The 12,819-nt window shown below is 37.8% G+C and overlaps 1 protein-coding gene across 1 annotated transcript in view; it reads right to left on the reverse strand.

The window, feature by feature from the left end:
- Window positions 1–600: 600 nt before the first annotated feature.
- Window positions 601–12,819, reverse strand: part of SH3TC1 (SH3 domain and tetratricopeptide repeats 1) — a 28,243-nt gene continuing 16,024 nt past the window's right edge. Inside the window, exons 10-18 of the mRNA XM_084204256.1 lie at window positions 12,563–12,690; window positions 9,900–9,941; window positions 6,645–8,330; window positions 6,097–6,277; window positions 4,096–4,246; window positions 2,766–2,888; window positions 2,333–2,483; window positions 1,240–1,436; window positions 601–1,019 (exon numbers count right to left, since the gene is read on the reverse strand). Coding sequence (XP_084060382.1) covers window positions 789–1,019; window positions 1,240–1,436; window positions 2,333–2,483; window positions 2,766–2,888; window positions 4,096–4,246; window positions 6,097–6,277; window positions 6,645–8,330; window positions 9,900–9,941; window positions 12,563–12,690 — 2,890 coding nt within the window. The 3' untranslated portion in view covers window positions 601–788. The remainder of the gene's footprint in view (window positions 1,020–1,239; window positions 1,437–2,332; window positions 2,484–2,765; window positions 2,889–4,095; window positions 4,247–6,096; window positions 6,278–6,644; window positions 8,331–9,899; window positions 9,942–12,562; window positions 12,691–12,819) is intronic.

Below are 12,819 nucleotides of genomic sequence, written 5' to 3' on the forward strand. Positions count from 1 at the left end.
GAAATAAAAAATTTTTTCTGAAAATGTTTAGTTCTATATAACACAGTAGGAAAAGCTGTAATAAGTCATTGCAGACAATAGTGACAGTTCTGAAAATTGGTGACACTTAAATTGTCTTTGAAAATAGGGGAGGAAGGCCTTCACATGACCACTGAAATTCACAAAACTACTGCTCACATTATGAGAGCCTTCAGTTCAACAAACCAGTTGGTTCTTAGTACAATATGTATGTAAGCTTTCTTGAATTAGAAGATAAAGCTAGTTCCCATAAGTACTGCAGTAGATGAATTTGGCAGAAAATGAGGAATGGTGTCCAGGGAACTGGGTCAAACCAATTCTCAAGCCCACCTAACATGCTTGTGCAGATGCATTTACTTGATGTCAAAAAATGTAATAAAGCTAAGTGAGGCAAAGGAAGCCACAATTCATATTGAGTGGTTTTTCTGCTGTAACACTTTATTAAATATTTTTCATTGCATCTATGCATTAATAGTTTTCTAATATCCATCAAGGCAGAAAGATACAGCAAAGAAAATAGTAGTTTTTAAAAAAAGACTGTTGGGTTTTGGTTTTAGTTTAGATCCTTAACAAGTTCAAGGCTGTGTATCTTAAAGGCATTGAAATGAAATTCACTTCATATAAACTGTTAATTTAGTCTGGGATGAGGAGCTCCACCTTACAGCACACAGATAATGAGTCACAGAATGCAGCCTGCATCCTCCTACAAAGCCAGTGCAGTATTTCCTTAGGTACTTCTGCAGTAGTTAGGCTGCATTTTCCAAAAATGCTTATGAACTCTTGTAACACCGATCAGGAGCTAAATTTATTCTCCTTACATTCAGCTCTGTTGCAAAGGTTCTTGCCTTTTGGTAGAAGAAGAGAGACATTTCCCGATCCACGAGGAAGTTGTGGTAGATCACAGCAAGTCTGGTGTAAATCTTCAGTTGAGCTTTTTTATTGCCCAGGTCCATGGCAGCAGCAAGTGCCAAGTGGTAATAGCCAGCTGCATCAAAGGGGTCCTGAAATAAGAGGCTCAAAGATAGTACAACCACTGCAAGAGGACTGCAGAGCTCAGGTTTGTAAGTATCTAATAAAAATAAAATAGATTCTGAGCTTTTGAGGTTTTCCCACTTTACTGTTTACATTCCAAAAACACAAAACCAGAAAATGGCAAAATCTGATTCTATGAAATATTACTCAGTATAAAAATTTGCCACACAAGTTGTTAAAATTTCTTACCTTAAGGTCATAGAATATAATATCTCCTAAGATTGAGTACACCTTGACATAATAAAGTGTTTCCTCCTCAAACTCCAGAGGAGAGGAACAGAGGGACAAGGCCTTTAAATAGAAGTGTTCAGCTAGTTCACAGTGACCCAAATGGTGATGGATGGCTGCCAGGCGGTGGTAAGCTACTCTTTCATTTAGCTGATTTCCTAATGAGATAACACAGAAGTCAGGATATAAACAAAGATATAGACTACTCAAATCTATGCTACTTTTTAAAAATTCTATATTGAATTTGCTGAACTTTTATTGAAAAAAAACCCCACATTTGCTTAAGAGATGCATGGTCAAAACCTGCCCTTCACGAAAAATCCTATTGAATTTCTGAATTTCCTCCCATAGGATTTGACAGTGCGTGGGATTTTAAGAAATAACTACATTCATCTCTCATGTATATATTATAATATATATATATATACACACACACACTGTGCATACTTAAAAAGAATAGAAATGAATTATTATGAAAGAAATGAAAGAAAAATTAATGGGAATAAAGACTCCCTTGACCATTCCAAAATATATTTTACATGAAAATTTACAACAAAAAGATTCTTTTCTGACTGACCAAAATGACCTGTCTGTGCTTGTACAGAGGGTTAAGAAGGTTCTTAATCAGTTGAACAGCTACTAAACTTGAAGAACAGTTATTTTGAAACAAGACCTATAATTTTTGATTTTTCCATCTTATGTTGGTTCACAATCAGAGCTTTGGGCACATCTGAAAGTACTCTCAAAAGCCTCTTAGGAGTATTTTATTCATGAGTATTGTATCTTAGGTCTTAGAAGAATACTCAGTTTGGCAATAAAATTCCAGGTTTGATTCTGTGCTCTACCAAAGGTTTTCCATTTGATCCTAAGTTAGAAGAGTAAGAAACAAATTGCTCATCCTTGAATAGAAGCAAAAATAGTAATTATAGTAGTGTTATGAAATCCTGGCAAGAAATGACTGAATGCAAGGGAAGAAAACTAAATTTAGAGTTCTGTTGTATTTTTAGAGGTATCACTCATACTCATTTCATACAATAATGAAAATTGTTCTTACCTAATTTTACACTGAGGACAAGAGCTACTCTTGCATATTCCAGACTTTCCTCATAAGCCTTCAGATTCATCAGCAATTCCACCAATTTATTGCATAATCTGAGTTCAGTGGTTTTGTTGCCAGTCTGAACAGCAAGTGGAAGAGCCCTGTCCTGAAACACACAACAGCAGCTTAGGTATGGCTGAACCCCAAGATATGCACTGACAGTTCTCATTTATGTCAAATCAAGTAATTTGTGGTTTTGATTTGCTCTTTGCTTAGAACAGTCCTTGCAAACAGAAGTGGATTTGAAACAGGTGATATCTACTAACGCCATGACAAGTACTCACTGGAACAATTTGCTGAGAGGTTCAGATTTTGGGTCAGCATTTACAGAATACCTGCTATGGTGGGAGGTACATAACTGTCAATGCTGCAGAAAAACTGCACAAACCCTGTAGAAAGTCACTGCTTTCTCCTTTTCCCAAGTACCATTGAAAAATATGTCTCCAGCAGCTTCAAACAATTCCATTCCTAAATTTGGATCTCCTGTGCAAAGAGCAGCATCCTGAGCAACCTGAAAATTAAAAGAGGAATGGGGAAGAAAAGAAAGAAATTAAATCTTGTTTACTCCATGGTTTAAAAAACCATAGTAATAATAATAAAAATCATAATAATCAAGTATTAGCAATTTTAAAAAGATCATTTTATTTTCTTTCCTATTATAATGATGAGAAAGGCTATATTTGACATGAACATGCTCCTTTTTGGTACCCTGTCTTTGTACAAGCCAGTGACAGGTACTAAAGAAACAAAAACCTGGTTACCTTTTTCTGGCAACAGTATCCTGCTATCTTTGTCAGCACATAACATTCTAAGAACAACAGTGTATTTGATAGCTGCCACATAGTAAATTTGAATTAGATCAAACATATCATAGAAATAAATTCAAACTGCAAGTTAGATATTGCTAACTGCAGATCTAAAAACTTGTGAACTGATTTCTGTAAATAAATGCAGGTCCACTATTCTGTTCTCATGGATAAATACATGTCTTGTTAGCAAAAAGGATTTAATGACAGAGCATGCAGAGCAAGAATACCAGGATCCTCAGTTATTGACAGAGAAAATTGTAATGAAAAATGAGCCTTTTACATAAGGCAAGGTTAAGAATCCTGCTGTGGCTTTGTTGTCTTTAGTTTTCCATCTTTTTCAAATTGTGTTCAGTTAATAAAAGTCTTCCTTTCTATTTGAGCACAGAGGTGTGCAAGACACATGCCTCTGCTCTCACACATGGAAAGACAACAGCAGCTCCAGCTGGCCTTGTGTCATACTAGGCATGGCCACAGCAGGAAAAATTCAGATGCTGTGGAAATGCTTCCTCAAGAAGCTACTCTGTTTTGCTGGGAATCTGGCCCAGAAGCCGGCATGCTGAGGTGGTTATTCTCTGTTACCCACCAGCATGTAGCATGCCTATGTCATATAATTGCTGTGGTGCTGTAGAGCTGGTAAATGGTGTTGAAGGAACACACAGAATTAACAGGAACTAAGAAATGTCACTGCCCAGAATCCTCCCTGAATCAAGCAATAAATTAAAATGGATTAGCAGTGAAAAATGCTGAGACTTTCCTTTCCCCTGCTGAGCATTACATGAATGGTGGCACTAAATATCAGAACATGAACTGGCAAAAAGTATGGAATTTTTATATCTAATTACTTACTCTTATCATGCCACCTGCACAACACTGATACCATGTGCATGCCTGTAAGTGTTGACAATGTACCTGAATATAAAGATCCACAAGCTCATTCTGCCTCAGAACATAATAAATCTTTCCTGCCCGGAGCCAAGCATATGCCTCCTTCTCTTTTTTCTGGAGATCTATAAATATTCCAAGGCTTCTTTTGGTGTATTCCAGAGCTGACCTGTAGGCCCTGAAACAGGGAAAGTGCTAATCACAGAAGGGTTCTTCAGAATTACAAATTGTTTTCTTCATAACAAGAAATGTTGCTGCAAGACATTCTGTTTCCCCTATTTAGGGCACAATTAAAATTTCTCAGCCATAGTACACTAGTTGCTAAAGGACTCTTTTTCCCTCTTTTTTTCCATCTACATTTCCTGTTAGATTATTATTATATTGTTATATATTATAAAAATTTTATATATATAATGGTATATATTATGTTATTCATATATTTTTTCTGTTATATTATTTCAAGATGGTTTATATATGTCCTTCCTCTACCTCAAACTTGTAAGAAGTAGAAAAGTCTTTCATCATCTTTAACTCTTCTATCATTTATGGATTTTTACTAAAAATGTCAAAGAAATCACCTTAGTTTTTTAATCATCTATACACCTGACTTAAGTGGAATTGAGATTAATCAGCAATTGTTGGAAAAAACCCAAGAAACTGACAGAGGAGAATGTCCCATTCTCATGATCAGTTCTAGAAGCACTTAAATTACCAGATTTATTGATGCTGTGGGGCTTTATACCAGACCTAGAAACCCCAGAAATCTTAAATTTTTCTCCATCTTGTGCTAGACTCCCATCACCTTGACCCAAGGCATTTTTATCTGAGCACAAGATGCAAACATATTAAACTGGAACATGACCTGCACAGTTGGGGTGTAGGGAGAGCTGAGTTTCCTTGTTACTCAGGGCAGCTAACACAAGGAATACTGGCATACATACATACATGGTATGTCTAATACCATCTTGAGTTTGTGCTATTATCTGGTGGCTTGCTAAGGTTATACAGTCAACATCTGGGAGCCAGGCTCCTGGGATATACAAATTCCATCTACTACAAGCACACAAAGCAGCAGCTTCTCCAGCTAGTGAAGTCTTTCTGCAAATTCCAGGCAGCTTGAAATTTTAACCAACTCCTTTGTCTTCAGTCTCTCCAAAGGATGGTCACCAACTATATCATTAAAAAGCCCTAACAAAGCAAAATAAATTGGGTGACCTACTAAGCACATTAGATGCTCAGACTACAGTAACTTAAAGCTAAAATAGGCGTCTGTTCTCTTTCCATGACTGAGAATCTTTTTTGCATCCTTACTGAGGCAAGCTTGAAAATATCTGAATCAAAAGTAACTCCTTGAAATACAGCAAGGAAAAAAAAAATCAGACAAAGCAGCCTTAAAATACACTCTAAATGTTCTTAGAGAAAACTAAGTTTCCTCAGCACTTGCGACTATAATTTAACTTGTGCAGTTTGTTATTTCAATAGAACAGAGAAAAAAATTGGTATTTGGAAAATAAGAGCAGTCTAGAAATTGCAGAAGAGCAATACTATGCAGGTTTCCACTTTGGCTTTGTACTTATGTAAGTTTTGAAAAAAAAGCCCTTCCTCAAAGAGAAACACTTACATAGAGGCAATTTAATGCCTGACCTGTTTGGAATATGTCCTTTGGTGCCTTAAAAAAAGTCTTGCAAAAATCCTTGAAAATAAATCACCTGATATGGCAATCATCAAGAGCTGCATAACAGACAATAGGTTTAAAATGTATTTACGTAGATTTTTAAAATAAAATGGTTTTTGAAGTAGTGCTAATCCTTGCAGAACATCTTGTCTCCCTTGAGAGATTACAGTTACTTAAAAAGAAACAAGAAAATTCTCCACTAGCACTGGACTTTTGAATTCTGATGAAGTGTATTACCAAAGCAGAGAGAGGAAAAAAGAAATCACATTCCGCTTTTGTAGAAAAATTGGGATCCTTTGCAGGATGAAAAAGTTAAAATTAGAATGAAAGAAAAGTCATTCAGCATGTCTTACCTTTCTGTTCCTAAAGACAAATAAAGCTGACTAATAGTTTCCAAAATTTGTCCCTCCAGAACTTTGTTTGACATCTTTCTGGCTAAAGATAGTTGATATTCATTGTAGATGACACACTGAGTCTCATTGGGAGCAACTGTACTGTAGAAATGACATAGCAGTTTAATTGCTTGCAGCTGACCTAGGAGAATAGATTGGAAATACAATCATTAATCTCTGCTTTAAAATGAAAATTAATTAATTTTAAAATGATTCATTTTCACTGTTTCACAAATTACAGCACATATGATGAAAAATATAGAAACCATTACAAGAATATCCACTGCCATTTCATTTACCCCCAAAGTTAACAAAGGCTAGAGGTTAGTTCAAACTTCATTTCCAAAATAAAATAGTAATAGAGTCACCTTACCTGCATTAGCTAGCACAATTACAGCAGGAAAAATAGCAAAGTAATATATGAATCTTCTAAATACAGATGTGACATACATGTATAACTAACATTCCCAAACAAGGTATATTTTGTGACTTATGAAAGATATACTTACTCTCCAAATGACTTGTTTCCATTGCAACTAAAAAAGCCCATTCATAGTAAAACCTTCCTTTCTCTCTTTCGGTTCCACCAACATAATAACGTCCCAGCTGAAGGAGGACTTGGATAAAATCTTGACCACAGTCCATAATTGGAAGCTTGGAGAATAGCTTAACTGCCCTGATAAAATAATGTTCTGCCAGCTTGCTGGCTGCTGCATGCAGGCAGAGTGCCCCAAAATTAGCCAGGGCTATGGCTTGGTTATGTGTCATCTCAGTCTCTTCTGAAAGACGCAGTGCTTTGTAGTAGCCCTCGGCAGCTTCTTTTGTGTTGTTTGTCCTTTTCAAAGCAATGGCAAGCATGTTGTAAGCAATGCCAAGCTGCTGAGGACTGCTCCATGCAGAGCCTACAACAGCATTTAAAATGGCTAAGGCCACTTCATACTGCTTGTAAAGAATGTATAGCCAAGCAAGTGAAATCAAATAGTTGATCATGTCCTCTGGCTTAGCAGAAGAAGAGTCCAGTGCTTTCATCATGTAAGCAATGGCTTTTCCATACTGTTTGTGGTGGCTGTACAGCTTTGCTAAGCTGAGATAGATTGTGCTGCACAGTCCTTCCTCCTCATTAGTAAAGACAGAAGAAAGTGCTTGGATGAGGTAAGGTGCAATTTGTGATGGGAATATTTGTCTGAGTTTTCTCAGGCCATATGGTTTGGGAGCATTTTTGATGACTAAATCAATCCTTTTCAGGGAATCCATTAAGGTACTGGGGCTCTGGGGAGAGGTAACCTTTATACAACTTAATACAATGTGTGGCAAACACTTTTCGTGGTAGGACTCTGCCAGTTTGAAGTAACAGTTGTTGGATAAACTGTTTTGTAAACCCAGGTCATTGAGCAACAGCTGAAACCTTTCCAAGAATGGCAGTGCCTCTTGGTGTTGTTTGCGTGCAATGTAATGTTTTGCCAGCAGAAAGCATGCCCTTGCCTCTGCATGTTTATTCTGGCTCAAAATTGTCCTCTTCAGAGCATACTTCAGTATATCTGACTCCAGGTCAGCACTGCAAATGTAGTTGGGAATTCCCATGAGAAGAGATGCAGCCTTGTCAAAAATATGAGTACACTTTTCTTTGTTCTTCTGGGTCAAGTAGATGACTGTTAGATTTGTATAAAGAGCAATCACAAAGTACAAATCACTAAACCCTCCAGCTACTGCTCTCAATGCTTCCTCAAAATACACACGAGCTTGGGAAAACTTCAGCTTTTTGACACTGAGCCTGCCTAAGAGAAAGCATAGCCTTGCTAGTGCCCAGGACAGACCTGCTTTCTTTGCTGCTTCCCTTGCTAATCTTAAAAAATTAACCAGTTCTTCTTCTTCTGAAAATCCATAAAACATGCTATTCATAAATGAATAGGAGAAATTATACAGGCTTTTGAAGTTGCTGTCATACTCATTCCTATTTAAGAAGAGTAACAATGGCTCAAAGATGTCAGATGCTTGAGTATCTTCTTGACATATGTGGAAGCAAGGCCCTTCAGGTAGAGGAAATATTTCAGTCTTTGAAGAGCCAGCAGACTCCTTCCCTTCAGCAGTTGGCTCTTCAGCTTGAGTGGCCTCCAAATTCTTGAAGTTTGTCAGCAATTCTTCTATCTTGCCATTCTTGCTAATAGATCCTGGGCTAGAAGGTGAGTGTGCAATTTCTGAAATTTAAAAATAAATTACAGATCACAACTTCTTGTATGCATGCATGCACACAAAGGCCTTGGATAGACCAAGTAAAACATTTGTCAGTGAAGATGCTGTTATGAAAACATTATGTAAACATACCATGATTTCTTAACAGAATGTCTAGAAGAAAAGCCAAAGGTGTAAAAAGATAGCAAGGAGAATGAAGAAGTGTAGGAGACTGGAGGAGTGGGAATAAACACAATGTGCCACATGTAAGCAGGTTAGTGATCAGTACACTTGTCTAGCCAGGCTCTGGGCCTGATCCAACACTAATCCAACTCAAGTCCAGCATTAATTCAAACTGCCTTTTGTCTGTGTATACTCAGAAAGTACAGTCAGTGTATATTCTGTGTTCTCTCCATGTGTATGTGAGCAAGAGACCTGCCAAAGAAATACAGTTCAGAGTAGCTGGTGAGCAGAAGGAAATCTAAGATCCAAGGTCTGAAGTAGAGGCTGGATAAGGGGCCCAGGCTCAGGACATAGTTGGATTTAAGGTGTGAGGGAAATGGGAAACCATTCCTGTAGAGTAAGGGAATGCCTGTGTCCTGACAGCCTGCTCAGGCAGGTCAGCCAGGGCGGGGAGTAGGATTGTGCTATTTGAGCTGGTCAAGTCTCACTGTGTTTGGGGGTGTCTGCAAAGGTTTTGTTCTCCTGTCCTGTCCTGGCCAGCCAGGCCTGTGTCTTGTGTAATAGGATTTCTTCTATCAATCAGATATCAGCCCTGATTCCCTGCAAGCACAGATTATCTTTCACAAAATTACCAATTTGTGGCAAGTGATGTGGCCATTAATCTAAATTCTCCTAGTGACAATATTGTTGAATACCTACAAATATAATAAAGGCAGATAGGCCATCAATTCTTAATCCTCCCACTGTTTTCCAGGCCAGTTACTAGGGCAGGGATTAGGGATGGAGTATTCAGTCATAGTCAGTTCTTAAATTTACAGCTGCAGATCAATAGGAGCTTGTTGAAGTCACAGATTTAGAGCTCAATTCCCTTAGAATCTCATTTCTGAAACTGCAGCAGAATCACAAATATAAAAATTGTTGTTTAGGAAAATGTTGTACAATATGAAAAATGATAGTGACAGCTTAGCAGCAAAATGCCAAAGGGAAATAATTCTGCACTCTCAACAAAATATCTCCTTTGGGAAATCTATTTCTGGGACGAAGTTTTCTAACAAAAAAAAAAAAAAATCTGCTGGAATTAAAACTCAGCAATTGCCAGGTGCCCCATAAGCAGTATTTTGCCTTGATAAACAATGTGGAGGGGCTGGGAGTGTCACATCAGTGAAAGTCAGTCATAAAATTTACAGCTGTATAGCAAGTTCCAAGAAAGACATTTCCTATCAGTTAAAACCCACAATGTCTTACAGAAAACCTAGTAAGAAGGGGTTAAAGCAAAATCTCAGAAAGCAAACAATGGCACAAGGAAATTTACATGTGAAGAGACATTAGAAGGAGAATAGCTGGCAGAGACACCAAAAATATCAGAAGTCTCATTAATTTTATGTAAAAATTGTATGTGTATGAAGTATTACCACATTCATGAGCTTTCTGAAATTCAGGTTCTTCTAATTCATCTGTAAGAAAGAAAAAAAATATCACATTAGCTATACTATCTTGGTCATTTTTCAGTTTCAAGTCTCCTAAAATAAGGCTCTATTTAGTTGATAATTCTTAAAGTCAGAAGAATTTGATAGATCCTGGAAATTTAGAAGAAAATAAATATTCTAAGTCTGACCCAAAGCTAACAGGGACTTACCCTCCTGCTGACACAATTCACTGCTTCTGCATGGCTATCATCAAGTGGCTGCCTCTGCTCGGTAAGGTGGGGAGCACATGACAGTCAGAATAAAAAGCCAACCTGTCCTGCAGGAGGGTGGCATTTCTGCTGCATTAAAATACAAGTGGGCAACAAAGATATGACCATTCTCCACAACTTGCTTGTAAAATGAGATAGCAAGGAGCCCTTAATATTTTTAGTGTCACTCCCAGGGTAATGGGAAGAGAGGTGGAAAGGGAAGTTGTTTAGGGTTGTTTGTGTAGATGAGTGTCGGACTTTTGTAGCCATTCTAATAGCAGGTGGGTGATAAAAAAAATCATCACTTTTAAAAAAATTTAGCCTAATTATGTAGACATTATAACTATAGATCTAGCTTTACATTTAAACAGAGCACATCTGTAGAGCATTTAAGAATTACTATTTTGAGTAGCAGATATTTCTCAAGGCATGTAAGTTATCATGCTGCATTTCAGGAATATTTTCACTGTCTTTCATACACTTGATGCAATAGAAGTGGTACTGAGGGTATAAAAGATATATACAAAAGCAGAGGCTCACAGACCTATTTAAGCTCTGTTTAAGCTGGTGGAAAGCTACTTTACTAGCCTTTGAGAATGACCTCTCACTGACTGTTTACTTCTGGCAGTCCTTTTTATAAATGCTTTTCTAACTTTGGTGGATGAAAGCCACAGATGTTTACAGTAGTTGTAACTTAATACTCTAAATATTTAATCAGGGAAGTGCTCATAAGTAAATACTTCTCAGTAGATTGATGTAGATGGAAGAATTGAAAATCCATTTAGTCACATCACACAACAAAATATCAAGTGAATATTGTGAATATTGAAAATTATTGCTCTGGATAACTTGAGTTATGAGAATCAATTGAGCTGTTTAAGAGAAAAGTGGTAAAGGTGGTACTATGAGCTTGGGAAGATGCAAAAGAGGGTGATACTTACAAAGATTAGGGAGGAGATGCAGTGAAAAATGTGCAAGAGCAAAATAGCAGTATGTCCATTAAGCCCATAACATGCTTTAGTACCTTAGAGGTTTGAGCTTTTGTTCCCAGGCTTTTCATCAGAGCACAGGAGGGGAGATGTGCAGGCTTTTTGCACATTGCCAGGGCAGGTCTGACACACCCTAGTTATTGTTCACACTCACACACACGCCCTGCTGATTTGCAGAATTAAACCAACGCGCCTGACTCCAACCTACACAGCAGCTCCTTTCAACCTGGAGCCTACAGGCCTGTCTCGCAGGATGGCACTAATGGAGATAACACTTCCTTAGGGATTGGACAAGCAAATGCACCACCAACAGCCTGTGGTGGAGTAAGAAACCACTGCCTCTCCTCAGTTCAGCAAGACTATTACTGATGCCTCAGGTTTTAGCTTTTATATTTTTCAGATTCTGTACTGCTTTAGTGAGTGGGTCTGGGCTTCATATTAGGGGATAGCAAGCTCTCTTCAGACAGTAGAGAGACAAAACAATTCCTTCTCTAGCTGGGGAACAAGGACAACCCATCCAGATCTCAGGCCCAAGAGCATAAACAATGATGGTCTGAAGAGAGAAAAACAAGAAGGATGGGCTGGAGCTGTAATTGGACAATTAACTCAAATATGCCAGACCAAAACTTATAAAAGTGTGAGACGTGTGAGACCCCATGACTGGTAGTTAATTTGGGGACCATTTTGGGTTCACCTGGCCGGGCTCTTGTGCTGCCCAAGGTGAATCTGCTGAGGCCTCCTAATAGACATGTACTTTATTCTTTAGCTCCAGCTAGTCTAGGTCTAGGGTGGCCTTCACAAGGCATCCTTACATCACCCTGCCTTACAGTAAGTCTATGAGGGTGAAACCCCAGTTACCCCAATTGCTTAAGCACAGCACAGAGAAATAACAGCTGTACCAGAGATTATGTTACTATTACTAGATTTTGCTACGTTTCTATACCTTTGAAAATTAAATCAAGCATGAAGAGGTGTGTGTTTGCATGAGCTGTCAATAACTATTAGGCTGTGCTACCTTTCCCAAGACAAAGTCAGCAGTGTTTGGGTGAACATACTGCTTTTAACAATGCAGCCATGTGAAATTTTAATTTGTAATTCAGTCATGTAAAAGCTTGGAGATTTGTACAGCACAATAAGAGTTTTTAAAAGCCTGTTGTTTACATTCACTCGGGAAAAAGAAAAAAAGACAAAAGGTTTACAAATCCTCTTCTGGAAAACCTTGAAACAGCAGAAAAATCGCAAAGATGTTATAAAGGACTTCTACATGCCATATCAAAGATCCAGTTGATAACTAAGATATTGCAAAATATGTGTAAATGCTGGGATATCATTGAAGAAATAATTTTATAACAGGGTTATAAGAACTACACATGTATCTTGTGCAGTAAAAAGGAGTAAAGCTCATACTTACCTACTCTGTACACAGAGCAAACATCTGTGATGGAGGTTTGTTTCAACAAATGTACTACTTCTTCCAAATTTTTTTCTTTTGAAAAAAAAGATAGCTCTTCTGCTTCCAGAAAATCCAGATCTTGTGATCTAGCAAGGAAAGGAGTAACTTTGAAGGTGCCTGAAAGTAGATTTGGCTTAAGGAGCTCACTGCATCAGTCACATATGAGGTTGTTAGAGAAACTAATACAATCTTTACATTATTGGTTGTGCTGCGTT

Source organism: Fringilla coelebs, assembly GCF_963513975.1.
Source record: "Fringilla coelebs genome assembly, chromosome: 4".
NCBI classification, from domain to species: Eukaryota; Metazoa; Chordata; class Aves; order Passeriformes; family Fringillidae; genus Fringilla; species Fringilla coelebs.